Below are 27,590 nucleotides of genomic sequence, written 5' to 3'. Positions count from 1 at the left end.
CCACGTGAAAATATTGAGTCTGAATTCCTGAGAGTGTAGATCACCCAGAACGGGTGTTCGTAAAGGAGGCAGGGCTTGCTAAAATGATGACACTGTCACTGGAGCTTTAGGTTTGGAGAGATAAGGACTGGATTGTTTATCTGGGAATAACAGAAGACCTTTCAACATTTCAAGTATTCAGTGATACTAACCCTGAATAAAGTTCCTCCAACAGCACGACAGATAACAAAGGTGGTGGGAATATCTCCAAGAACGTCTTTATTTCAGTCTTCCCTCCTTTCTTTCCTTATTAAAAGTGTGAGTTGGGTGGGCACCTGGCATCACCACATAAAGGCTCTTCCTTATCAGTTTTTGCAATTCCACTATCAACCTTGCCCATCAGGCATTTTGGGAGGATTTCCAAGCACAAGGCTGGCCTGAGGCACAGGAAAAGCATTCAGATGCCTGGGGCAGCAGGGTTTGGGGGTGGGAAAGCCAAGGTGTTTGGCAAGCAAAGAAGTCATGGGCTTGCCAAACACTTGGAGAGGTTTGGCTCAGAGCAGATTGGCTTCTCCAGGCATTATCCTCCCTGGATGGCTCAGGGTAGCAAGCCTGAGACGCTCCTTTGGCTCAGACTTTCATGGTCTGGTCCTGTTGTCTTCCCAGTGCTCCCACTACCTCTGTCCATAGAGGACAGGGAGAACAGAATCATGTAATAATTTATTGCATATATATTATTAATACATATTACTATATGAATAATAAATATTATTCATATATATTATTAGATATATTTATGTCAGGCTGGATGGGTCTCTGTGCAACCTGATCTGAGTGAAGATGTTCCTGCTCATTGCGGGAGGTTGGACAAGATGATCTTTGAAGGTCCCTTACCACCCAAACTGTTCTACGCTTCTATGATTTCAGTTGGAAAAGACCTTTAAGATCATTGAGTTCAACCATTAACCTAACATGAGGAGGTTAACACTGAAGAGAGAGTGAGACAGCGTGGTCCCACCCTCAGCCCCCTGAAACCCTGCTCACAGCCTGGAGAGAGGTTTTACAATACCAAAAACCCAACCATGCGGTTTCCAATGAGTACGGGATTGCAAGTCAGCTTTCCACTTCTCTTCCTCGTGCTCGCCAGTGGAGGTTTAGATTGGACCTTAGGAACAACTTCTTCCCAGAAAGGGCTGTTTGGCATTGGAACAGGTTGCCCAGGGCAGTGGTGGAGTCACCATCCATGGAGGGGTTGAATAGACACAGAGATGAGGTTCTCAGGGACATGGGTTAGTACCCCAGGTGGGGTAATGGTTGGACTCGATGATCTTGAGGGTCTTTTCCAACCAAAATGATTCTGTGATTCTATGAGCAGCTCTGGATCTTGCTGATGGAAAAACACAGAGGAGAAAAGCACATGAGATTCAACGCCTTGCTGTTCACAGCTACACATGCTTTTTTTCCAGGGTTCATGGAAACAACCCAAGTCTCTCTAACCACTACAAAAAAAAAAAAAGAAATATCACCAAGCTGCAAAGCAAGGTGTAGGCACTAAGTTTATTTGATACCCCTGGGTTTATGCATCATGCCCAGATAAAAACAACCCGGCTTAATCCAGCTATTGTCCACCATGCAAACCCTCATTTTCTTCTCCAAGGAATATGAAAAGACATGACAGTGTGGCAGGAGGTGGGGACTGCTTCTTAGCACTTTCTATTCATTTGTAGCTCAATCAGACTTGTTTTTCCAGTAGAATTGGATCTTGGGTCGGAAACGGTTCATGGCAAGCCAACAGAAGGTGTGCCATTAAAGCTGGTGGTGAAGAGCGGTGGGAGCCCAGTGACCAGGTGTCAAGGGTACATGCAAGATGAAGGTGTTTCTGTCTCTTCTGTTGGTTGCCATCGCTTGCGTGGAGTTCGGTAAGTTCCTGCTCTGACTTATCTAAACTCCTACAGGAGATGTAACATGACAGGGTGATGTGTGTCCTGTTCCCTTTGAAGTCCATGCCTCCCACTTTGAGTAGGTTTCAGCAAAAAAAAAAAATCTGTCTTTGGAATATTTCCAGACTGTCAGATGCTCAGGAACATCATGGTCTCACTGGGATTGCTAGGTTCAGGATCTTTAGGAAGTGTTACAAGAAAGACACTGGCTATATCATGTAATTTCTTGAATGCAAAATTCAGTTTTCACTTTTTGCTGTTCTTGTTCAATCTGACCTTCAACTCTGGGTTTTTTTGGTTGGGTTTTTTAAAAATTTCTTCTCCTCTTTTGATACTTAACCCTTAAGCCAACTAGCCAGTTTAATGCAGTGTGTATAGTGGCTCTCTCTAGGCATAATGTTGCATGTGTGGTTTATTAAACTTCAGCCACTAGAAATGGGAAAGATGTTCTGGGACACAAAGCTGGTGGCACAGGTACCACAGGGCTGATGTTTCCATATCTGTTTAGTAACACACCGTGGTCTGCGTGAAGTCAAAGACAATTTAGGCAGACCAGCTTGGAGAACAACCAAATATGAAGTGTTCTGGGGACTTTCCCCATTTGCAGGAGGATGTGAGAGTTTGTCATCACAGGGAGTGACCCCAACCATCTTCCGTCAATTCTTTCTGTCCGCATTAGGCTACTGTGGTCCACAGCTTCCTCACAAGGGGAGGAGGAAAGGTAGGCACTGATCTCTTCTCTCTGGTGATAGGATGATAGGACCCAAGGGAATGGCAGGAAGATGTGACGGGGAGGTTCAGGTTGGACATTAGGAAAAGTTTCTTCACCCAGAGGGTGCTGGACACTGAAACAGGCTCCCCAGGGAGGTGTCACAGCCCGATGCCTGACAGTGTTCAAGAAGAGACTGGACAATGCCCTCAGACACACGGTGTGAATTTTGGGGTTGTCCTGTGCAGGGACAGGACTTGGACTCAATGGTCCTTGAGAGTCCCTTCCAACTCAGGACATTCTGTCATTCTATGACCTGCCACCTCGCTGGATGGTGTAGGCTTGAAGCACACAGTCCAGATGGGAAGACAATAGCAGCCTGATTTTGGGGGTGACCCATCTGGGATGTGGAGGTAGGGAACCAGCCCCATGAGTCCAGTCTGTACAGGGATGCAATGCAAACCTTACTCCTCGGTTTCCATCAGTGAGATTCAGTTTTTTCTCCTCAAGCACCAACTCCAAGAAGCCAAGTTACCCTGTATGGGCAAGGTAAGTCCTGTGCATTGTCACTGCAGGAGCTGTGACTTTTAAATTGGCATGCTCTGCACAACTCCTCCAGATCTAGGCAGTTTAGAGTCTGATTTTATCTGTACCTGGCTGGGAGATGGAGCTATGCTAGGGTTTTTTTATAGAATTATAGAGTCATAGAATCACAGAATGGCTTGGGTTGGAGGGGATCTTAAAGACCATCTAGTTCCAACCCCTCTGCCATGGGAAGGGATATTTTCCACTAGATCAGGTTCCTCAAAGCCCTGTCCAACCTGGCCTTTCCTTTGGTTTTGTTTCCTTCTTACGTAAGGATGTTTTCTTCTTACGTAAGGATGTTTTCCTTTCTCCACTTTGGGATCTGCAGAACAGGTTCTGCAAGGGAGGGAGAAGCGTGTGGAGAAAGAAAGGGCTTTTGTAGGACTTTTTTGGGAAAACACAGCTGTTGGTTGGAGAGGAAGATCCAGAGCTGCAACAGTAGCCCTCTCTTTTTTATGTAATGCACTCACTATCCTGTTATCTCTAAGACATGTGGCCTGGCTCTGCTCAGTGGTAGTTCAAAGTCTTGGGGTGTCTGTGCTGTACCAAGATCTTCATATGCTCACCACAACTGCTACAGTAGAGACCAGTCACCATTGGTCTCCAGACCAGGCAATATTTTCTTTCACCATTGTACCCTGTTCATTCTGGGTATTCGTGTCTGCCTGTCAACGGAGAGACAGCAGTTCAGAGAAGAACACGATTAATAGAGGATGGCTTGGAGAGAAGGGGACTCTATAGTCGGATCTTCTTAAGGCAAGGGCAAGAGTCTGAAAGTCAGAATGGAGCAGAAAGAAAATTGGGTGGGATACAAATTTGCTCTAGAGTTGATTCACCAACTTAATTTTGCCATCTTACTTAGTAAGACGTTTTCAAGAGTTGGGCAGATGGGGAGCAGAAGCTCCTGCTGTGACCCAGTGTTACCACATTTCTTCCTTCTGGTCCTTTCCCACTTCCCTGGCCCACTCAGGTAGGTATAGTCAGGGTGGATGCTTTGTTTTGGCAGGCAAACATTGACAGAATTTGGAAGATTCATGGTGGATTTGGCAAGCAGAATTTTCTTCTGCACGCTGTCTCCTCTGCAAAGCTGGGATAAAACCATGACATATCAGCAGTTCGTCCAAGCTTTCTTCTGAGCATGAGTGGAATCTGTGTAATTTTGGCATTTCCTAGAAAGACAGTCAGAGCTGAAGGAGATAGAAGATCTGCCAATATCCAAGTGAAGCTACTGAAATCTGTTCTAAGAAATTCCAAGCTTTTCTCCTCTTTTATCTCATCTTTTGCTTTTAGCTCACCAAAAGGAATGTGCTATAACTACATTGAATTATTTTAGCAGTTGATATTTACCTCTGATTTTAAAGAAGGCTTCTAATATGTCTCTATTCATTTTTATAGTGTAATTTCATTTTTATGCTACTACATACCTGCTTGTCTGTGTGTAAGTTCATAAGCTTGCAAAAAAAAAGGGACCACTACAGTTCTGTTATGTTCACAAATATCTACCCTTCGCAAATAGGCTGGATAGATATCCCAAAGCCTTCCTAAAACAGGGCTTTTAGACAGCAGATCTTTAAGTCATTGTGTTTTCTCCCTGCTCTGTGAGACGCCAGCTGAGTATTGCTGCTAAAGAGCTGCCTCATTTGCAAAAGTAAAGTTGTTTCATCCCAGCTTTCAGTTATTTTACTGTGTTAAAAACTTCCTGAACTTCTATCCTTTCCATCTTTAAAAAAAAGAAAAAAAAAAAAAAAGAAAGATACGATCATAACTATAGCTGCTCTTTAACATACTTAGCCATGTTTGAACATGTTAGTTTGGATAAGGTTAATGAAAATACCTGGTTTGCACATGTTTGGGACAATGCTTACTTTATTTTTTTTCCAAAGAGGAACACAAATTCCGTAGCTTTGTCTTGTCTAGTGATGATTATCATGATCTAATGATGAAGATCCTCCCTAAAGATGTATTTGACAGCTGTCAGAATTGATGCAAACAAAACATCAGTTCGAATTGAGGGAACCAGAATAATGCCTTGAATAAATGCAGGATAAACGCTGAGTTTGTTTATAAAAGGGCTCTTTCTGGCTTAGTAGTTAGGGTGAAGTTGCATTATTTGTTATCATTAGGTGGCTTACTTGCCTGAGCCTGCTGTTATGACACCCCATCTTAGGTGTGCTCAGATGAGCTGAATTGTTTTTCTTTTTTAGTGGGATTTAAAGGGATTTCACCAGGGTTGTCACACAGATGGGGTAGAACTGTTTACCAGATTGACCAAGGAGGGGCTGCTGGTCTGTGATGGTACCAAAATGCATTGCTATGCCTGTAAGGCACACAAATTCTGGTGTCTGGATGGAGAGTGGAAAAGACGACCTAGATGAGGTGTTGGGTTCCTCAGAAAGCCCTGCAGAGAGCAAAGTGCCCTGGAAATCTTGTCCAAAAATGGTTTCCTTGGTAATGGGAAGTACCAGACACTATTTTGACTTGATACATTTGGCTTGGAGTGGTCTGGAAGTACCGCATCACAACAATCTCGGCTCTTTAGTGTCTCTGTAAAACCTGTCTATCTCGAAAGTCTTTAGACACAGGTTTAAAGAAGTTGGACTGTTGTTATTCTGCATGTCTAAGAGCCAAGTGGAACCTGCAGGCTTGCACAAGCCTTTGCAGCTCAACAGGGAGGTGATGAAGAGCATCTAGGAACTGGTGAGTGAGGAGGCAGGGACTTGGGTACCAAAGTCTGTTTGTTATGGTGTGTACCTGAAGTGGTACATGTCCCAAGGAGTCTATTATTACGGCCATTGTCAACTTTTTGAAATAACTTTTTACACGTTCTTCTGGCAAAATCAGAATCTCAGCACAGGGGAGAGTTCTGCTTAATTTCTTAGAATCATAGAATAGTTTGAGTTGGAAGGGACCTTTAAAGCTCATCTAGTCCAACCCCTGCCATGAGCAGGGACATCTTCACCCAGATCAGGTTGCTCAGAGCCCTGTCCAGCCTGGTCTGGGATGTCTCCAGGGTTGGGGCATCCACCACCTCTCTGGGCAACCTGGGTCAATGTTTCACCACTCTCATTGTAAAAATTTTTCCCTCGTGTCTAACCTGAATTAGATGATCTTTCGAGGTCTCTTCCAATCACATTCTGTGATTCTGTGATGGGACTTGCCCGCATCATGGGATCTTTCATGTGTGTGGCTCTGTCTTGCTCGACTTGTTCCAAGTGGTCTGAACCCACATCCGAGGCTGTGCTTTGACCACCAGACTGCTGTGTTTCTCACTCCCATTGGTACAAACACCTTTTACTTTTCCATTCCTGTTCTCAGTAGGAGTATTTTGAAAAGATACCCTCTCCAAAGGTACCTGGAGGGGCACAGACAAAATCTGGTGGTCCACACTGAGGTTAACCTCATGTTTTTCCTCCTTGCAGTGCAAACCTTACAGTGTTACTCTTGCCCTGAACTTACTGCTGTTGAGAACTGTGTGACGATCCGGAACTGCACGGAGAATGAAACCATGTGCAAGACAACCATGTATTCCCTGGAGGATGGTAAGAATAATTACTTTTTTATCCATATTTTTAACATAAGTCAGTGTTTCTACAGTGAAGACTTCTGATGTGGGGAGTAATACCTTTTCTCACTTAAATATTTAAGTCTGGAAGAGAGCTCCTGCAGGGCAGAGAGCATTCTCCTGCTGTTGTGGAAAGCAATCTTCATGTGAGTGAATACTTACTGAACGCAAGCTCATAGTTAATGCTCGGTGTTGAGCATGGTTAGAAAAAACACACTGAATAGAGCTTGAGATATGGAGATAAAGAGTTCTGTCTCTCCAGACCAGTTGCATGACGTGATGAGGTTTAAATAATGCTCTCCTGACCCAATAACTGTTTATGAAAGCTGGGTGGAGTAGAGAGACCAGTAGAGGTGAACCAAGATTAGTAAGGTGGGGACACCAACTTCTGGTCATTTGGGGGCAAAACGGAAATTCCCTCAAGTTCTCTGGAGCTATTAGGAAGGAATCATCAATCTGATCGTATGACTGGTAACCTGGTCATAACCTGCCCAAATAACCAAATGCACTGTGAAGATCGAGGCTCACTTTTTTGCATGGTTCTGCTGATAAAACTCTGGTTCACATGGGAGAGGAAGAAGATAGAATCATAGAATCATTTTGGTTGGAAGGCACCCTGAAGATCACCAAGTTCAACTGTTAACCTCACACTGTCACTAAACCGTCAACAAGAACCTCATCTACACATCTTTTAAACCCCTCCAGGGATGGTAACTCCACCATTTCCCTGGACAGCCTGTTCCAATGCCCAACAACCCTTTCCAGGAATAAATTTTTCCTCATATCCAATCTAAACCTCTCCTGGTGCAACTTGAGGCCATTTCCTCTTATCCTATCACTTGTTACTTGAGAGAAGAGACCGACCGCCTCCACACTCCAAGCTCCTTTCAGGCAGTTCAGAGATCAGAAGGTCTCCCCTCAGCTCCTGTTCTCCAGCTGAACCCCCAGCTCCCTCAGCTGCTCCCATCACACTTGTGCTCCAGCCCCTTCCCCAGCTCCGTTCCCTTCTCTCAATTCGCTCCAGCACCTCAAGGTTTTCCTTGTCATGAGGGGCCTAAAACTGACCCCAGGATCCAAGGTTTGGCCTCACCAGTGCCCAGTACAGGGGACAGTCACTGCCCTGGTCCTCCTGGCCACACTAGTGCTGACACAAACCAGGATGCTGGTGGCCACCTGGGGACACTGCTGGCTCATATTCAGCCACTATCAACCAACACCCCCAGGTCCTTTTCTGCTGGGCATCTTTCCAGCCACTCTTCCCTGAGCCTGTAGTGCTGCCTGGGGTTGTTTTGACCCAAGTGCAGGACCTGGCACTTGGCCTTGTTGAACCTCAGACAATTAGCCTCAGTGCATTGATAGTGAATGGTGTCAAAGCAAAGGCAGCAAAAGTGCCTAATTGACCTTTTGCAAGGTAAAGGTGATCCAGGCAGGATGCAGAGGATGCAAGATGCCGTTCAGATTGCAGCCGTTCCCTGGGAATTTTTTCCTATATTCCTGGAAGAAGGTAGACCAATTGTGTTTGAACTGGAGCTAAGACTTTGGAGGTGAAGGCATCTAATGTTTCAGTAAGGAGTTCTCTATTCCTCCTATTCCTAACTGTTCTTTCTTTAATGATTTGTTGTAGTTTATCCCTTCACGGGAGTCTTGACTCTCACCAAGATGTGCGCATCCGAATGCATCCCATCCGATGTGGATGGGATTGGCCTGACGCGCCCCGTCTCCTGTTGCTACACTGACTTGTGCAACTCTAATGGTGCAGCTGGTTTGAGGATCAGCTTTGTGCCAGTTGGGGTGCTGGCAAGTTCCCTTTGTGCCTTCTTATGGACTAGACCTTGAGGAACTGATGGGGAGGTCTCTCGTGCTGAAGAACCCAATCAAGAAGAGAATTAATCCCTGCCAGCCCACTTTTCTGTTTGGATGCCTCATGGACAACCCTCAACATCCCTCAGAAATTGCTTTTTTTAGTACCTACCCTTTTCCCAGGACCAAGAAAGAAGGAAGACTCGGGAAGTCCTGACACAAAATTTTGAATTCACTCTTCAACAGCTCCCACAAAACTGGATTTTCTTTGCTCTGTTGGTCTGGCTCATTCTGAGCCAAAAAAATTCTATGGTATGAGGTACATTTAAAACAAAAAACCTTGTACTAAGAGGCTTCCATACCTCCTTAGAGCATTTTTCCCCAGGTGTTAGCCAGCAGAATAGTTGAATTGGGCAGTCTCCTCAGATAAAATTCAGTTATGGGCTCTTTGTGCTGTCTAGATCTCTTTCTTTGTACACAAGAAATTAAGGAAACACTTCTGTGTCCAAAATATGAGGCAGGAGACTAAACTTCTCATGCCAGTGGTGTGATCCAAAGAAGGTAAAATCTCTTGTTTCCTGTATCCTTTTGAGCAGAATAAAAAGAATGTTGTGTTAAAAATGTGGTGATCACTAAAGTTATTTACAGTGAAGTTTTTATTTTATTTTATTTTATTTTATTTTATTTTATTTTATTTTATATTTTATTTATTTTATTTCATTTTAATTTCCAAACTCCAGTTCCACCTTTCATTATTGTTCATACAGTGATACAAGCTGGGTTTGGTGGTATGTCTTACATTAGATGTGTAAGACATTTCCCATTATTCCCCACTGGCAGTGGCCTTCCATCCACGTTTCTTCCACCAGCTCCACTGGTATGAAACTGCCTTTACCGGCAAGAGTGGATGGTTTATATAATGGTTCTAGCCTGAACTGGGTATTCCGTGGAATGACTTTCTCCCTTGCTTCAGTCCTCCAGAGCATCACCTGCAATTGCTTGTGTGTTGGTCAGGGCTACTACATTTTGATGTTACCCATCCTGGTCTGGTTCTGCATTTTCCTATAATCCTCTTTTTGAGATTCAGCAAAAACTTCCTCCTCCAGTTATCACTCTGCTTGTGATGTTTGAAATAATCAATAAAGATGTGATTTAAAGTCTACCATGTAGCATATGCATAAGATCAGGTTTCCAAGAGAGCTGGTACAATTAACATCCTTCCATCCTTCGTCAGCTGAATGAAGTCCTGAGAAACCTGGGCTGACCTCATGATTGAGACCTTTGATCAGGAACTTGTGTTAGACACTCTCTGAGTTCCCCATTCCAGTCGGAGTTTCCTATGATTTTATGATGCACCCACTGAGATTGCCAGAGCACAAAACATTATTTCCAGGTGTTCTGCAAAGTCTGGCAGATGTTCCTGCAATGATTTTCACCTGCCCTGCATTGCTTCCCATTGCCAAAATTAGATCAAATTTGGAACAAACAGCAATTCTGGATTCACACACAGCTCCCAGGTTGTTCCAATATAATTGCTTTGCTGGAACAATGTTATGTAAGTGGTCAGGGTGCTGCATGGGTGTGGAGGTGGCTGGATAAACCACATCCCCAGCTATGGAAGGACTTTGGAAACCAGCTGCAGGCTTGCATTTCCTGCCAGTGTCTGTTTTGCAGTGTCCTCTACCTGTGAACCATGCCCAGAGCTCAGTCCCCAGATGTGTGAGATAAGTTTTTGGCTTTCTGATGCACAAGAGTGGTACACAGAGGTTGTCCCTTTTTACGTACCAGTTCTGGCAGTCAGCGATCTTGGGTTTTGCTGGCCCAGGGGCTGTATCAGGACCACTGTGTATGGTAACCAACAGTGAAACACCACCAATATATCTTATTCTTTTCAGACGTGTCAAATTTTCTCACCAGTCCCAGGACATGCACATGTGCCAAGACATGAAGTGGGAACTTCACGTTCTTGCTATGCCGTTGCTGATACCTAATACAGGTGATTTATCATGCACTGGTAAAATAAGATGGTGACAGGCCACCCCCTGGCCACTGGGTTCCATCATGGTCACCTCTCTTTCTCCAAACAAAGTCGAAGAGAGCCCCATTTATTATTTCGCATTGTTGTAAATGGAGGGTTTATTAGGACATGGTCTAAATACCTGGATACTCACTCACTTGCTAGGGGTAGAAAAACTGTTAGACATTTCTTCTTCACTGTCCAGAAGCATATGTCAGCACTTCCGCACAGGAAACCAACATTAATTATAATGCATACTAGCAAAACTCAGAGAGAAATACAACTTCACACATTTTTTTCACTGCACAGCACTGCTCTTGCTCAGACATGAGTTACTGGACTCAGACTACCCTGTCCTTAGCCTGCCTTGGTTGATAAGCAGTGCAGTCATAGCCCAGAACATCAAGAAATTATCATGCCAAAGAGCATTTAAAAACAAATACATCAAGAGCCAGATTATTGTGTTATATCATCATTTTAGAGAATGACACTAAAAATACCGCTGCAGTCATAGGCATTGATAGTATAAGTCACGGACAGAGATACTGAAAGTTCTTGAAAACAAGCTGGGCTTGGGAAGGTGAGCAGAGCACATCTGGCTGCTGGAGCTAACGTCACGTCACCAGAAAGGTGCATAGAAGAATAACCATTAGCTCCCAATTGCAAGAGATGATGATAGAGGTCTAGTAAACACAATACTGGCATGGCTCATAACAGGCCACGCTCTTTTTATTGAGTTTGCAAGTCCTCAGGGATAAGTCTTGTTGGACTTGTGTTGTCTGAGCTTGCCTTGACCTGCCTGCAGCGTTGGTTTTACTTTGCTCAGCTGTCACAGCAATTTTCCTAATTGACCAGGTAACAACGCCTAATTTGAGTTACTTTTGTTTATCATACTTTTATGGTGCAACTCTAAGTTTACACAGACAGCTGTAATAAGGATTTGTCTTATGTAGAATGAGTTATTTACAACTCTGAGTAATGATGGGGTGTAAAGAAATACAGACCTGGTGTTGTAGCAGAGACCTGGAGAGGTGGAGCTGCAGGACATGGCCCAGAAGAGTGCAGGCATGGGGTGGTAAGAGGTGGGACACTGTCTTGGCATTAAAGACCCCTTGGCTATGAACAATCACCAACAGTCAGTTAAAGAAATGCAGATCCAGAGGTGGTCAAAATTGGCTTTATGGATAACAAGGAGAACAAAGATGAAATATCAAACCAGTGCACCATATATGGTAAAATCAGATGTGAGGTGGACCTGCACCTTCCAGTCAAGGAGAAAAGAGCACAGTATAAAAGTGTTTTGGCAAACATAATCGAAATGACTCCCAGTAGATCCTTGGTTGAGGAATTTCCACCATCATACTCCTCCCAGTGGAGGACTCAGGGTGAAGATAACTCACTACATCTCTGCAAGGTGGGAGGTGGCAACTTCAGTGGAAGAATGAGCATAACACCAGGAAAATGGGTAGAAACTAGTAAGTATGTGTATAACAATTTTAACTGTAATGTTATCAAAACCTTTTCTGTAACAATAATAATTTCATTTTTCTTTTTATATCTGTAATAATTTGATGTTCACTAATCATAATTCTTTGATTAAAATATCAGTGTTTCATACATAGTTATAATAAATTATTGGTTTTACATATAAGATGTGTTTTCTTTTTGCTCACAGCAAGATTTCGAGTGTAACAAAAACACAGAGATTCCCAGCTGGGTATGGAGAGACAGCCTGATGTACAGATGCTTAAGTAGACCTTATTTCAAGTGATGCTTATTTGGCTGTAGTGGACTAGTGTGATTTCCTGTGGCAGGACACAGAGGAGAGGAGTAATGAGCTGCACTTCTCTCCTTCTTTCTTTTGTGCTGTACCGCTGCTTGAAAACACTAATACTATGAGTTTGAGGATGAGCCATGTAAGTATTTCCATGAGAAAAGGAAATGTTGTAAAACAGGACTCTTCACTCCAGCAAGCAATGGCATAACAAGATGCTATAAGCTGAACACAGATAAATTCAGACTGGGAATAAGCTGTGCATTTTTAACCTCAGGAACATTTTACTAAGTGCTTGCATGGATTCTCTCTGAGGGGAAATATTTCTTGTAGAGAGTAGTGTAACTGAGAATGGGGCAGAATTACGATGTAGTCATCTACACTTGAACCGTTCCTTGTGGCTCCCTTGAAAATCAGTGGAAAGACAGAGAATCACAATTAATTTGACCAGGGCACAACTAATTTTATGTGTTGTTAACAAATATCTATTCTAGGATGGAGTGGGATGGAAACAGCTATTGCTCAGTTGTGGCTGTTCAAGGAGCTTGAACGAATAGTTATGATGGAGCCTTCCACATACAAATATTCAAGATTTGGTGAGCTAGGCTCTAATGTCAGTGTCTTTTCATGTTAGTACCAAGACTGCCATCGTAACAAGCCGGAATAAGGAGCACACGCTGGGAAAGAAAGTCAGCTGTGAATGCACAGCAGCCCTTCGTGGGGATTTCTCCAGCTACACCAAAGCCACAGAGACAGACATGTGGCAAATTAGGCTGAGGAAAAATGGTGACAACCAGGAGAAAAAAATCAAAAAATCTCAACAACCTGACTGTCCTGTGACTTCATCAGAGGTGAGCAGTGAGAATTCTTCACACAGCTGTGCGCTTCATCCCTCCCTTTTATGATGCCCTTGAACCAAGGAGATTTGTTTGAGATCCCCACCAGCTAAAAAGCATTAGACACAGCCCATTACTGCCGTTTCTCATGGCTCATGCTCCATGACTTTAACTTATGCATCTATGTAGCTGTCATCACTTTGACAAACTGTATATGGAGGAGGCTAATCTTTCCCTCCCTTTATCGGCCATGAATGCTTCACCTCTTTGATCTCTGGCCAGTTTGTCATCATGTTTCCCGCATTTCAGGGATCACAGCTCCTGGATGAGATTTAGTCTGAAAAGCATAAAATCTGCGTGGGCGAGGAACTGTGCTTTGTAGTTGCACCCCCAGACCAAACAGAGCTCTCAAACCACTGGGCAACTCTATCTGGTTAAACATAAACCTGAACTTCTCTTGCAAGGAGCAGGTAGTGTGGCATGAAAAATAAGTATATATAATAGCTCCATTCCCACTGACCTGGTGTAAAAGCTTTCTGCATGTAGGCTGCTTCTGGAAATGATGTTTCTGCACATTCGTTTCCCCCCAAGAGTCACATAAGGATGGGGGTTTTTTTGTTCATTTTTGCTAAAATATAATTTAATTCCTCATTCGGTTCACCTCCAGGTCCATCTATGTTCTTCTGGTCCTTCTCAGTCCTGGGGACTGTTCAAGGCTGAAGGTTTGCATGCATTTGTTTAGGAATGAGTCTTTTGCTCACTTACGGCCTCTGTCCGTAAGCTCCCCCAATGCCTTGGGTCTATTGCCTCTTATCCTATCACTGTGCATCTTCAAGAAGACTCTGGCTCAGTCTTCGCTATTCCTTCCCGTTGGGTCATTGTAGACAGCAGTAAGGTCTTCCCTTAACCTTCTCTGCTCCAGGGTGAAGAAGACCAATCCCTCAACCTCTCCTCATACCTCCCGGGCTCCAACCCCCTGAAAACATCTGCTGGAGTTGCTCTGGTTTGTCAACATCTTTCTAGTACTGGTGTCCCAAAGCAGACGTATTTGTTATGATTTTTGCAGTATCTCAGCTCCTCAACCAGAAAGCTAAATGACATTTTTCCTTCTCCTTTCCTTTTCTCTCCTTTACTAGGAGAGTACATGGGCATGAACCACGTTGTCCCATCACAGCACGAGCCCTGTCCTCCAGCAGTACCTGCTCCATGTTACACATGACCATGGGATTAACAGCATTTTTACAGTTGCCATGAAACCAGGTGGCAACAACATGGCTCAGGTGGGCTGAGAGAGCAGTCAACCTGGTTTTTGATCTGCCAAAGCACTTGACGCTTGAATTAGGACAGAAACATGGTCAGGGCATGGATGTAATCTCAGGTACTTTGCAGGGATGAGGTATCATCACCCAAAATGAGGCAACAGCAACAGCAGCCTGTTTGCACACTGCTGCTTCACAAGCCCATATGTATCTTCTTGCACAACAGGTTGTAGCTTGAGACAGGTAGGAGGAAGAGGTTTTTTTTAATGTAATTTCCAGTTAGACTTTTTTTTTTTCTCCATTCCCAAAAAGATTCTGAAGCTCCCAATATTTTGGGTAATTTCCTTAGTAATTCCTAGAATTATGTTTGGTCTTTGATTGATGTTTTTTAATAGAAGAGTGGAAGTTTTACAAACTTGCCCAAACTAGTGAAAAATCAAAATTATTAATTTTGTTTAAATTAATTATTAATTTTGTTTTGTAAAAAAATCTGGGAATTTTTGGTTCAACAACAAAGAATAACTTGGCCTATTTCATATCTGAGCTCTCTGTAAACATTTCATGGAGATTCTTTGTCAACTGCTTGCAACAATGACAGAAGTGGGCTGTTTATTTTAAAAATAATAAAAAAACCACCTATGTAAACTATCTCAGGAAGTGTTTTGAAATGCTAGGAGAGGGCAATAGTTCATGTTGCAGGTGCGAGGCAAGGAGAACTTCAGGGAGAGATGGAAAACTTGATGTGACCAAGAGCTGTCTGAGGAAATCAGGCAGGACTTTTCTTGGTCAGTGGAGAAGAGACTGGCTTTGCAGTAGACAACCATCCCTCCATCCATCCATCCATCCATCCCACCCCTTCCTGACACTTGTATGGGGCTGGGATGAGTGGATACCTAATTTTTTGTTAATGTGAGTGTCTCTCAAAGTGATCTGCTTTCTGATCCTATCTCAGCTCAGCAATGAATTTTTGTAGATCAATCTGGCTGTAGCTTGTTGCTTCAGCTACCAGCTTGAAAGCTCTTCCCCTGGGCTTTGCAGCCATCTAAGATGGGTTTCCCTAGGGAGAAGCAGGTATCAGCCAGGACTCTCGATAAACACAACATCACTGTTTGCAGAGCTAAGCTACCTAAAACATATTTCTCTGAATATATTGTGTTTTCTCCCTTTCCCCAGTGGTAAAGGGAGTGAGTTGGGTGAACAGATGAATGCTCTGCTTGGAAGCCCTCCAGGTAAAATCCAGCTTTGTGACTGCACCATTTAGCACAGGCAAGGAAACTAGAAGGCAGCAAACACCCCTGCCAAAATGCTCTATGTTTGAGACTTGGCATGACTGCCTGTGAAAGGCATAGACTCATAGACTCATAGAGTTGTTTGGGTTGGGAGGAACCTTCAAAGCTCATCCAGTCCAAGCCCCTGCCATGAGCAGGGACATGTTCACCCAGATCAGGTTGCTCAGAGTCCCATCCAGCCTGGCCTGGGATGTCTCCAGGGATGGAGCATCCACCACCTCTCTGGGCAACCTGGACCAGGGTCTCACCACCCTCAGTGTAAAAGATTTATTCCTCATGTCTGGCCTGAATCTCCCCTCCTTTAGTTTAAAACCATCACCCCTTATCTGATCACAACAGGCCCTGCTAAAAAGTCTGTCCCCATCCTTCTTGTAGACTTCTTTTTTGTGCAGAAAGGCCACAATAAAGTCTCCTTGGAGCCTTCTCTTCTCCAGGCTGGGCAACTCCAACTCTCTCAGCCTGTCCTCCCAGCAGAGCTGTTCCAGCTCTGAGAAGCACGGACCTGTGTCATGCTTACAGTCCTCAGAGAGTAGTATGAATCTATTGTGTTTACTAATTCTTCCTCAGAAGAAACATTTCAGGAGGCCAAGGCATTTGTGACCTCCTGCTGAGATTGCAGAGCCATTCAGTAATATCTGTAGGAGAAGGCACGGAGGTTTCCTTTCATGTCCCTGTGTAAACGTGCACTTTGCTGCTGCTGACAACGTGAGCTGCAGTCTGAAGTTCAAGGTGTGCTCGTGCTATCCCCTCTGGAAAAGTATCACTAAATCCCTGCTGCCCGCAGAGCTGCACAGCAAGACCTCATCTCATTTACTGCTTATTTATTATTCACGGCTGTTCTCATTTGCTATGTTTCACCATGCACCTTTCTGATCAAGCCTGGAGAGACACACCTTCAGTGACACAAAGCCACATTTCCCTCCTGGAAAAAAAACCTGGATAGTTGTACCTAGAGTGAGTGTCACTGTTTGCTAGTAGAGTTGCATATGTGCATAGACAACAAAGCAGTTATGTACACCTGTAAAATCCAGGAAGCTCTTTTCAAAACTTACTTTTAAAACAAATCGAGGTGACTTATTTCAGTCAGAGAAGAATAGCCATGGTTATATAACAAGATTATCTTTCACATAATGGCTATATAAATATGACTCATGCCCTTAAGAGTAAGGCTGTGTCATCAGTCGATGATAATGCACTTGCAAATCTGTGCTCCCTGTGCAGCTTCCCCTTTGCAAACAAACTCTGAAGGACTCGGTACAGCACAGCCACTGTTTTGTAGTCCTCTGAAGAAGAAGAATACAGACTGTTGCTGTAATATTGAAAGATATCCAGCTCCAAGTGACAGCAACTGGTGTACAGTGAAAGGCATTTTGAGAGTAAAGCACAGAAAAAGGAGTTACCCCCAGTATGGGTCCAGATCTAGAATTATCAAAGAGTTACAGTTGGAAGGGAGATCTCAGATCTGCGTTCTAACCCCCTGAACAAAGAAAGGCTGGTTTGGGGTTCGGTCCAGCTAATTTCCTCACTAGCTGCTGTTATTCCACACATAAGCAGAACCATGTGAGCACAGATCTGTCCTCTCCTTCCCCAGCCCCAAGGCAGTAGCATGAGCCACAGTGTTGCTTTGCACAAACAAATACCTGTGAAACACCTAAATTAAAGTCCTGATCTAAATTTCATGGTGAATTATATAAGTTGAGAGACTTTCCCCACCCTACAGTGGGTTGAGGGTGGGATGGTAACTGAGTCATCATCATAGTTGCTCTGAACCATCAGCTCTCCCTTATTCATGGCTGAACAACATTTCTTGCAAAACACACAGTTTCTGCTCTTTGGGACTTGTTTGCAACCTGCCTCTGATTTACTTTGGAGTAATCAGTCATTTAAAAGTGTTCACAAACCACACAGGTCCTTTGTTTTTTATTTTTGCAAAGGGCTTTAGTTCGGTGTCACGTATAAGGATGCACAGGCTTACAGCATGGCCTCTCAGACTATAAAATGGGAAGAATATTTATCACTCAGCTTTGATGCTGAAATCCTTGTGCCTAAATTCAGACTCTGAGCTCCTCTGAGGGAAAGCTGCTATAGAGCTTCGAAGCCTTGTTTCTATGATTTGTTAGCTTGGCAATGAGTCCTTACCAGTGCTGCCATTTGATTTATACCCAGGGAGTGCAGGACACTTTCCAGATGCAAAGGTACTGGTTTTCCTGAGAGAAGAATCTCACAGAAAGCCTGAAACTTGGCTGGAAATGTTGCAGTCTTCTTTCCCCAAAATCAAGGTCTGGATGCCCAGCGCATCCTTGTCCTAGTTATGAGACTGAATTGGAATATGCAGCTATTTATAATGGAAACCTATATATCGGTACCAAAAATAGAGTGGAATAAAATGTCATGAGGAATTAAAAAAACATTAGAAATAACAGCAGTGCATTTCAAGAGCTGCAGGTATGCCACAGACCTGATTTGCTTTAAAAACTGTTTACTTAGGTGGTCACTAACTCTGCTGCATCTTTCCAGTCCTATAGTCATGGAAGAATTTGGGCCAGGACGTGGGTAGATATTGAGTTTGAATAAGAATATGAAATGAGGAGCAGGAAAGGTTTGGCACTATGCCTGCTCCTGCAATCAGCTGCAAACTTCTGGGAGGTTGTAGGTGGTGTTTGACAGCTAGCTGGTGCTCGACTACAAACAAAGTATCTCCCAAAAACCTCATTAATCTTTGATGCACCTACTTCTACCTAATGAAACAATCAAGTTGTAAGATGTTGTTTCAAGGTTTGCGTGATTACAAAATACCAGAAACACCATTAACTCTCCCTTGGCCTCCAGGACTGTCAAGATTATGCCAAAGTAAACAAGTGAAACTATTGAGCAAATAGAGATAAGCAATAATGTGGGCTGGGTAGGACTTTGAGCAACCTGGTCTAGTGGAATGTGTTGCTGCCCATGGCAGGAGAGTTGGAATGAGATGAACTTTGAGGTTCCTTCTAACCCAAAGTATTGCATTCTATTCTATTCTATTCTATTCTATTCTATTCTATTCTATTCTATTCTATTCTATTCTATTCTATTCTATTCTATTCTATTCTATTCTATTCTATTCTATTCTATTCTATTCTTTCCCTTCCCTTCCCTTCCCTTCCCTTCTTCTACTCTATTCTATCCTACTCTACTCTGCTACCCCTGAGATGTTTCCAGAAAAAAAGAAAAATTGAATGCATGAACATCCATTTACATTTTGCTGCTATTTATCGTGTGACACAGCATTTTCTATATGGGTTAGAGTCACTTGTGTGACCAAGTGATTGTCCCCTGATCAGAAAGTTAGTGCTTGACTGCACACACTTGATATTTCTTTCCCACAGACCTCGTGGCTTGTTGAAGTACCAATGTATCAACAACTGCATTTTATTACATGTGAAAAAAAATGTTACATGTCTTCTAAACTTTTTCTAAGGAGTTCAAGAGGATTTTGACAAGGGGCCCTAAAAGCTGAAGCTCACCCCTGTGCATGCATTCTCGCACTGCCAGTGGTGGGGAATTACTGTGTGCACACGTGTGCTCTGATTAGGTGACAGAAGATCCTGCTCATCCCTCTTTTTCGTTTAGTGAAAAATGTTTGTTTTCCCTGCCCCATTCAGGAGAACTAGCATAACAAGGGGATGCCAGTGAGAGTCTCATCTATGTTCCTCCACTGAATAAGGATTCATGAATTGCTTCCATAAAGGGATAATGTTGTAGCACAGAGACTGCCACAACAAAACACCTCTCAGCTCCTTTATCCAGCCCAGGAGACCACTGCAACAACAGGTTGTCTAAGGATCATTTTTGTGATGGCCTTCTAGCTCACGAAATCTTGCACATAGCTTGGATCTCTCAAGGTAACCATGGCTTGAAGATGACACAGTCACAAATAATGAAGATTATTGTGCTTGGAGAGCTGATCCTACAAGAGTATATCAGAACAAGCTGGCTTGTTTAGCTAAATAAACCATCTGAGACAGGACAAACTGCCCATAGAAATACCATCTCAGAGGAGGGAGAAGCAAGAGCAATATTTTATTGCAAATGTGGTTTTTGATCATCACAGCATTAAGAGTCTGGAACAATCTCCTGCTAGCGGAGCCATAGACATGCATATCCTTCTGGACATTTTTTTTCTTTAAAGGACTGATGAGAAGAATCTTAGACTCATAGAATCATTTCAGTTAGAAGAGACCCTCAGGATCATCGAGTCCAACCATAACCTAACTCTAGCATTAAACCATGTCTCTAAAAACCTCGTGTAAATGTCTTTTAAACCCCTCCAGGGATGGTGACTCCACCACTGCCCTGGGCAGCCTGTTCAAATGCTTCACAACCATTTCCGGGAAGAATTTTTTCCTAATATCCAACCTAAACCTACCCCGGCACAACTTGAGGCCATTTCCTCTTGTAAGGATACGGGTTGAGTGTGATAAGTTTAGGAGAACCTTTAAGTGTGCTCCTTGAGGTTAGCACTAAAACCCCTTGAGATACCTAGACTTGCTTCCTATGCATGAGGAACCCCAACTCTCCTGAGAGATTTTTGCAGGGCTGACACAGCAAAAATGTGCTTGCAGAAGACCCTATCATGATCTGAGGATATCAGAAAGCAAAACCAAACCAAACCAAAAAACACCTCCTAGTTGCATTCCTCAAAGGCAAAGATAAACTAGACCCCTTCACAAGTTGGCCATGGCAGGTGGCCTATAGCAGTTTGGCTAAAATCCTTTCTTTTCTAGGGTAGAATTCAGATATCTTTCTGCTAACTCTCCCCTCCTCACCAGATTGGCTTTCCTCCTCTGCTGTTAGTGCATCAGTCTGTCACCATCTCCTGGGTGTTTGTTTCACTGTCAGATTTGTATGTCATCTCCAAACACAACGACAGCTGTCTTTACACTAAAAACAACTAATTCCCTTGTGTTCTGCCTCCCCAGAGCCAGGAGATGGGCAGCAGCCAGGAAAGCATAAAAACAAATTCTGGCTCGTTTTTAGCCCAGCTTTACAAGGACATGGCTCACGTGATCATGGATTTGTGTGGGTACAGGTAAGAACACACAACTGCTGGTTTGATATGGTTGCATGGCCAGAGTTTGTGAAGTTTCTGGGGGTTTCAGGAAAACAAATATTCAGATGGAAGAGACTCTGCTGAAGCCTTCTGTGAGACTGCAGACAGCTCAGCCCTTTTTAAGGCTTCAGAGGATCCATGACAAAGAGATACATCAAAGCACGTTGTTAACGAGGCTTTGCTGTTCTGCCACTTGCAGCACATGTTGAGTGTTTCCTGGTGTCATGAGAAATCCAGAGCCCACCCTCTGCCTGTGGGTCAGTGATTCTTGCTGAGGGTGGTGGCAAATCCCTCTGCAAGCATCTCCCATCATTCAAGGTGCAGCCTTACCAGTGCCAAGTCCAAAGCAGTGACCGTCCCCCTGTACTGGGCACTGGGGAGGCTACACCTGGAATCTTGGTTCAGTTTTGGGCCCTGCATGACAAGAAAGACCTTGAGGTGCCGGAGTGAGTTCAGAGAAGGGAATAGAGCTGGAGAAGGGGCTGGAGCACAAGTGTGATGGGAGCGGCTGAGGGACCTGGGGCGTTCAGCCTGGAGAACAGGAGCTGAGGGGAGACCTTCTGATCTCTGAACTGCCTGAAAGGAGGTTGCAGCATGGAGAGGGTTGGTCTGTTCTCCCAACTTACAAGCGATGAGAGGAAATGGCCCCAAGTTGCACCAGGGGAGGTTTAGATTAGATATTAGGAAAAACTTCTTCATGGAAGGGTTGTTGGGCATTGAAACTGGCTGTCCAGGGCAGTTGTAGAGTCACCATCCTTGGAGGTGTTTAAAAGACATGTAGATGAGTTTCTTAGGGACATGGTTTGGTGGTGAACTTGGCAATGTTGGCTTAACAATTGGGCTTGATGATCTTCAAGGTCTTTTCCAACAAAAATGATGCTATGATTCTACGCTTATTGGTCAAAAATAATTTATTTTGCAAGGAGATGAAGGGATGTTCATTCCAGTCCCAATTTCAGCTGGAGTGAGCTCTACTTCTCCAAACACCAGGGCAAGGCTGTCATTAAAAGAAGAGTCAGACAATGCTTCAGTGCTGATGTGCCATCGCTGGTGTGACCAAGGGCACAGCAAATTGCCCTTGCAAGGGGTAGGAACAGCATGAAGACACAGAAAATCTATTCACCCCTTGTATTCAGAGACCTGCTGGTCATAGGGAGCACATAGTGGTTTTGTTCAGATGACTGCGTTAGATTTTTGGGACTCTGAGCCACAGATTTCATACACTATGGCTTTCGGTTGCCTTTAATATTATAGGTAGGCATGGATTTCAGCAACATGCCCATGAGGGACTAGTGCAAAATCAGTTGGTCCCAAGGCACAATGTCCTTACCCACGTTTACTAAGTGTATTCACAAGCTTAAATCTCGGTCAGCACTAAAGATGTGTTGCAAGACCGCTCTTGGAGCTAACAATGTGTGACAATTCCCATCTGTTTCATAGGGGTGACTGAAGAAAGGGGATCAGGATCCAGACCAGACTCAGCTAGGGCACAGAGTGGTTAATTGACGTGTCTTGTGTTTTTTAAAATCTCACGGCAAACTGTAGACTGGAGCCTCAGGGAATGGGGATGAAAGATGCTGGGAAGGCACTTGAAGCACACACAGGCCATCTGCACCATCCTTTTACAATACTCTGAGCATCCCTCTTGGGTTCAAGTGACCCTAAATGTCTTCGCCCTCTCAACATATCAATTTCAGACACACTAAAATTTCTGTTCACCTCATTTTTAGGGGATTTGCCTTATTTCCAGACCTGGGGCTGTACTGAATAAAGAGGCTTTGAATTTATGTTCCCCTGGAATTAGGGATGCAAGAGTCGTGCAGGACAGCAATGAAGACATCTGAGAGAGGATGTGCCGGTGTGTCAGAGGCAGCCATTCCAAGTCATCCATAGCCTAATATGGAAAAATAGATCTATTTTAAGAAGAGAAAAAAAAATGTGTACATGATAGATTTTAGGTGAGAAATAATTTGGGACTGATATTGAAAATGATACCACTCCTGCTGCACATCAGTCCTGCCAAGCGCATTCTATAATTAATAACTACTTCAGATGAAGTGACTTTCTTTTGAATGTGCGGTATTAAACATTTAAATCCCTATCTGTAAATATGAGACTGTGGCAGATATCTCCATAAGCCTTGCAGCTACATGCTAATGTATATTTATATTCTAGATAGGTATTTTTAGAAAGAACTACAAGTTCTTTCTGTATTTGATTACATCAGAACTCTGTCTTACATTAAATGTCTGGAATGCAAAAATATCCCCCTTTTTTTTTTTCTTCTCTTGGAGTTCTACAATAACTTCTGCCCTTGTTTTGTCTCTTTTTCTTTCATGCCCACCTGGATTTGCGTGCCTTCCAAGAGGGCTGTATTTTTTTTACCACTTTTCCTCTCAAAGAAGACAAAAATATATAAAATTAAAAGAAACCAAGCAGAAAAACAGCTCCTGGTGTTTCCCACCTTGTAGCTTGAGCCAGCCTGCAATCAGAGCATATCAGGATAACTACCATCATTCATGGCTACACATGATGTGACCAGTGTCCTGCTGTGGAAAGCAACTGCAAATGATCCCTTCTGGAAATCCTGGTCCTCTTAGTCACACTGTTTGATGTTTTGCTTTCCCACAGCACCAGTGATGCTTTTGTGGGAATCAATCAGCAGGATTGAACCTGGGTCCTGATCCAGCCCAAGCCAAGGCTGCATGTGTCTTGTGTTTCCAGAGGAGGAACTATCTTTTGAAATGTCCACATCACCTTCAAGACTCACGGAACTCATGAAGAAAGGTCATGCCAGGCAGATATATCACCCTGATGGTTGGCTGGAAGTGTGACACAGCAGAGGACACCAGTTTGAATATCCTCACCTGTGTGGGTCTGCAAACACCTTGCCAAAAGTTTCGCCTCTCTCGTGCTTTACTCTTTAATTTCTAGATGAATGGAAGCAATTACAGGTTGCCCAGAGAGGTGGTGGATGCCCCATTCCTGGAAACATTCAAGGCCAGGTTGGATGTGGCTCTGAGCATCCTGATCTGGGTGAAGATGTCCCTGCTTATTGCAGGGGGTTGGACCAGATGAGCTTTGAAGGTCCTTTCCAACCCAAACAGTTCTATAATTCTATGATTTGCGACTGAAAGCAGGTGATGCAGATCAGGGCTACATATCTATAGGGCTGCCCCACATTAGCAGAAGGGCTGGAAGATGATGAAAGAGGCAACTTCTTGGCCAGATAAAGCATAAAGCACTGAGGAGTGCCCTAAAGTCTGGAGATAAAGTCTCTGGATGTGCACAGAATGACTTCTGGCAAGAAAAAGCCCCCAGAGGGGCAGGTGAAATCCTTCAACACAGCAACAGCAGTGCTGGATACTGCCTGCTGTGAAGCCTCATTTTGTAGGGCTGAGAGGCTCCAAGACTTTTCATGGCCCTTTGGAGACACATCTCTCTCTGTTCTATTTTATTCAGCCTATATTTAAAGTTCTTCCGCTGTATGTCCACTTGACCCAGTGACGCAAAAGTCTGCCAGCTCCTTTGAATGCCCTGGCAGTATCCTGCATTTGCTGGGGCAGTGGTTCTTGCTGGGTTCAATTCCTAGGGACCAAATAGCAAGAAAAAAATAGAAGCAATAACCAAAGCAGCAGCAAATCAAATTTTGCAAGGACTCGCAGTGACAACTGTTCAGGCTGTGGCTTGTGGCTAACACAGCCTGTACCTGACACTCTGTGTGAAGGGCTTTTCACCTCTCCTAATTTAGGAACATACTGCGAGTGCTTTGAAGCTAAACCCTGCCTTTGACTCTGCTTGGCTACAGTAGATGCTCGCTGCTCTGACGGCGGAGCCACATTAACAGGGATGTCCCAGGAGACGTGCAGTGTGATACAGGATGCTCACAACCAACACCAGTGATGCGAGGAGGGCAGTGCTCCCCACCCACAGCATCTTTGCAGAAAAGAACAGACCCCAAATGCTTGCTCACAACTGTCTGCTTGCCTTGCAGTCTGAGCTCAGATGCTTTATCTTCTTCTGCTGAGAGAAGCTGCACTACGAAAATGCCCAGTTCTTCCCATGCATGCCACTGCTGAGGCTCTTGTAGCCACTGGACAGTACTTTACATTTCTTCTACCCTTCTCCCTCTCCTCTTCCAGTGGGGATAACCTTAAATCCAGCTCTTGCAAGGAGCATTTTGGCACACCCTTGCTTGTCCTTTTCTGTTGCTTTTCCTCTCTCTGGTACACGGCAGTTTGGATCTGCAGGAAACCAGCCAAAGAATTGTCCTCCTTGCAGGCTCTGCTGCCCCATTCCACCTCCCTGGGCAAAGGCTGAGCGCACAAGAAAGATGCTGCAGTCTGAAAACCAGAGGACCCAACTTTATTTACTAGATTGTCATCCAGAAGGGAACCCTCACACTCCCAGTCCCTCTGTATTCCAGCCTTGCCCCCTCTGAGTGTGGAATATCTGGAGGAAAGTTCAGCCTATGTTAGCGTAGGACGGGACCCTGCAGCCAGTATGGAAAGGTCACTGGGGACAGTGACTTACACCAGAGCTGGAATCCGGGATGGAAAAGGTGATTTTGTGATTCTGTGATATGGCGATGATGGTGGTTTGTTTCCGGCCTCACATCAGGCTGGTTTTGGAACAGGGGAATAGAGAATGGACGAATAGGAAGCAGAAGCTGATGCTCTGTGTCTGCAAGGATGGATGCAATATCGGCATTTGAGTAGCTCCCAATCATTATCCTCTCAATGGTATTTTTCCCACCTTAAACCTCAGCAATGAAAGGATGTCTCAGGGAAGCTGTGGCTGTTTTAGTGAAGCACAGCACCAGAGGAAGTTTAGATTAGATATTAGAAAAAATTTCTTCCTGGAAAGGGTTGCTGGGCATTGGAACAGCCTGCCCAGGGCAGTGCTGGAGTCACCATCCCTGGAGATGTTTAAAAGATGCATGGATGAAGTTCTTAGGGATGTGGTTTAGTGACAGTGGTAGGTTAATGGTTGGACTCGATGATCTTGAAGGTTTCTTCCAACCAAAATGATTCTATGATTCTATGATTTCATCTCTAGAAAAAAAAGGGTTTCATCAACCTCCTGAGCCCCAGGCTTGCACAGGGCCCTCCGCCAAGGAGTGCAATGCCTTGTCAATGTTTTCTTGCAAATGGTACTGAGATAGACTTTAAGAAACAATTACCTCTGTGCAATGAAGAAAAACAACCCCGTTGCTTATTCCTTTAGTTTCCTGGCTGATGTCTTGCAGAAACAGAGCAAAAATGGACTTTGGCACAGAGAAGGTTGCAGGGTTAGTATGAACACACAAGAATGGTCCATGGGATGTACCCAAGCTCCCACTCTGCCCTTGCTCTTACAGTTTGTCCCCTGGATGAGCTCTGGCAATAGGAACAGAGCAAATGGGAAGTTTCCTGGATCTCCCCCACCAGAGAGGGCTGAGAGATAGGCACACCTGACTCATTTATATCTATTTTCACTCCAACTGGTTTTACAGCAGGTGGAACATCAAAATCAATCTTACAGATGCTCCAAGGGACAATGCAGCAAATCCCCAGCTGGGACTCAGTAGCGCTGTTAACTGGTGTGAGTGAAGCTGTTGGGTTTTCTCAGAGTTGAAGGTCTGGGATAATCGTTACTTTTCCTTTCCTCCAATCTTGTGAAGCGATTGGAGAAGGCAGAGGAGCGGAAAACGTTGCTTGAAATGTCCTGTAAAACATTTGGGAACGGAAATCCAGGAACTCTGATTAAAACCTGAGCTCAGGAAAAGGGCTGCTGAGGGTTTTGGGTAGCCAAACTCCCAATCCCTGTCTACAACTACCTGAAAGGAGGTTGTAGCATGGAGGGTGTTGGTCTCTTCTCCCAAATAGCAAGTTATAGGACAAAAGAAAATGGCCTAAAGTTGTGCCAGGGGAGGTTTAGATTGGATCTTAGGAAAAAATCTTCCTGGAAAAGGTTGTAAGGCATTTGAACAGGCTGCCCAGGGCAGTGGTGGAGTCACCATCCCTGGAGGGGTTTAAAAGGCGTTTAGATGAGGTTCTTAGGGACATGGTTTAGTGCTAGAGTTAGGTTATGGTTGGACTTGATCCTGAGGGTCTCTTCCAACTGAAATAATTCTATGATTCTATTCTGTATTTTTTCTGTAGTGGGTCTAATCTGCCATGGCCTGGTCCAGCGTGTATTTAGAGCTTTCCAGAAATACATCCCATCGCAACACATGAAGGCTGAGCCCTTCTGAACTCATTCTATAGCTTATTCTAGACAGAACTAAGTGCCAGCTCTCTAAAATTACAAACCGCACTCTTTTGAGCAAGTAGTGAGAGGGGACCAGCATCTATCTGCTGCTCTGACTCAGGAGATAGTACCAAAAGTGGAAAGAAAATAAACCAAACTCCTGATGGAGGGTTACAGGACTTTTCTGGGGGGTTGTACACAGGAATATAATGGAGACCCACAGGCACAGGTTGTGTGGGAGCTTGAGGAGACCTGGGAAAAAAGCACTATCCAAATCCGGTGTGTGTACAGCCCCTGATCTTGCTGGGGGTGAGCCCAGAGCAACAGCCTTGCTGGCCCAACCCAGGCCCTCCCGCTGCGCAGAGCTGTAGTGCTTCATCCACTGCTGCTCCCCACAGAGGAAAGCTGCAGGGGGAGATGTGGGTCCTGAGGACCAGAAACAGCCGAAGGTGAGGAACACCTGCTTAGCAGCTGGAAACTGGAAATTTGAAGGTTTTAGGTCCAGGCGCCCAAACTCTTG

The 27,590-nt window shown here is 44.2% G+C and overlaps 1 protein-coding gene across 1 annotated transcript; it reads left to right on the top strand.

Moving 5' to 3' along the window:
- The first annotated feature begins 1,846 nt into the window (after positions 1–1,846).
- On the top strand, positions 1,847–8,611 carry LOC135986128 (ly6/PLAUR domain-containing protein 2-like). Its single transcript, XM_065629946.1, has 3 exons — positions 1,847–1,898; positions 6,633–6,752; positions 8,400–8,611. Exons 1-3 carry the CDS (start codon positions 1,847–1,849, stop codon positions 8,609–8,611), a joined length of 384 nt encoding a protein of 127 aa, XP_065486018.1.
- Positions 8,612–27,590: the final 18,979 nt, after the last annotated feature.

This window comes from Caloenas nicobarica, chromosome 2, assembly GCF_036013445.1.
Source record: "Caloenas nicobarica isolate bCalNic1 chromosome 2, bCalNic1.hap1, whole genome shotgun sequence".
Lineage (NCBI taxonomy): Eukaryota > Metazoa > Chordata > Aves > Columbiformes > Columbidae > Caloenas > Caloenas nicobarica.
The sequence above is the reverse complement of the archived record's forward strand: the minus strand, read 5'-3'. Positions and strand labels throughout refer to the sequence as shown.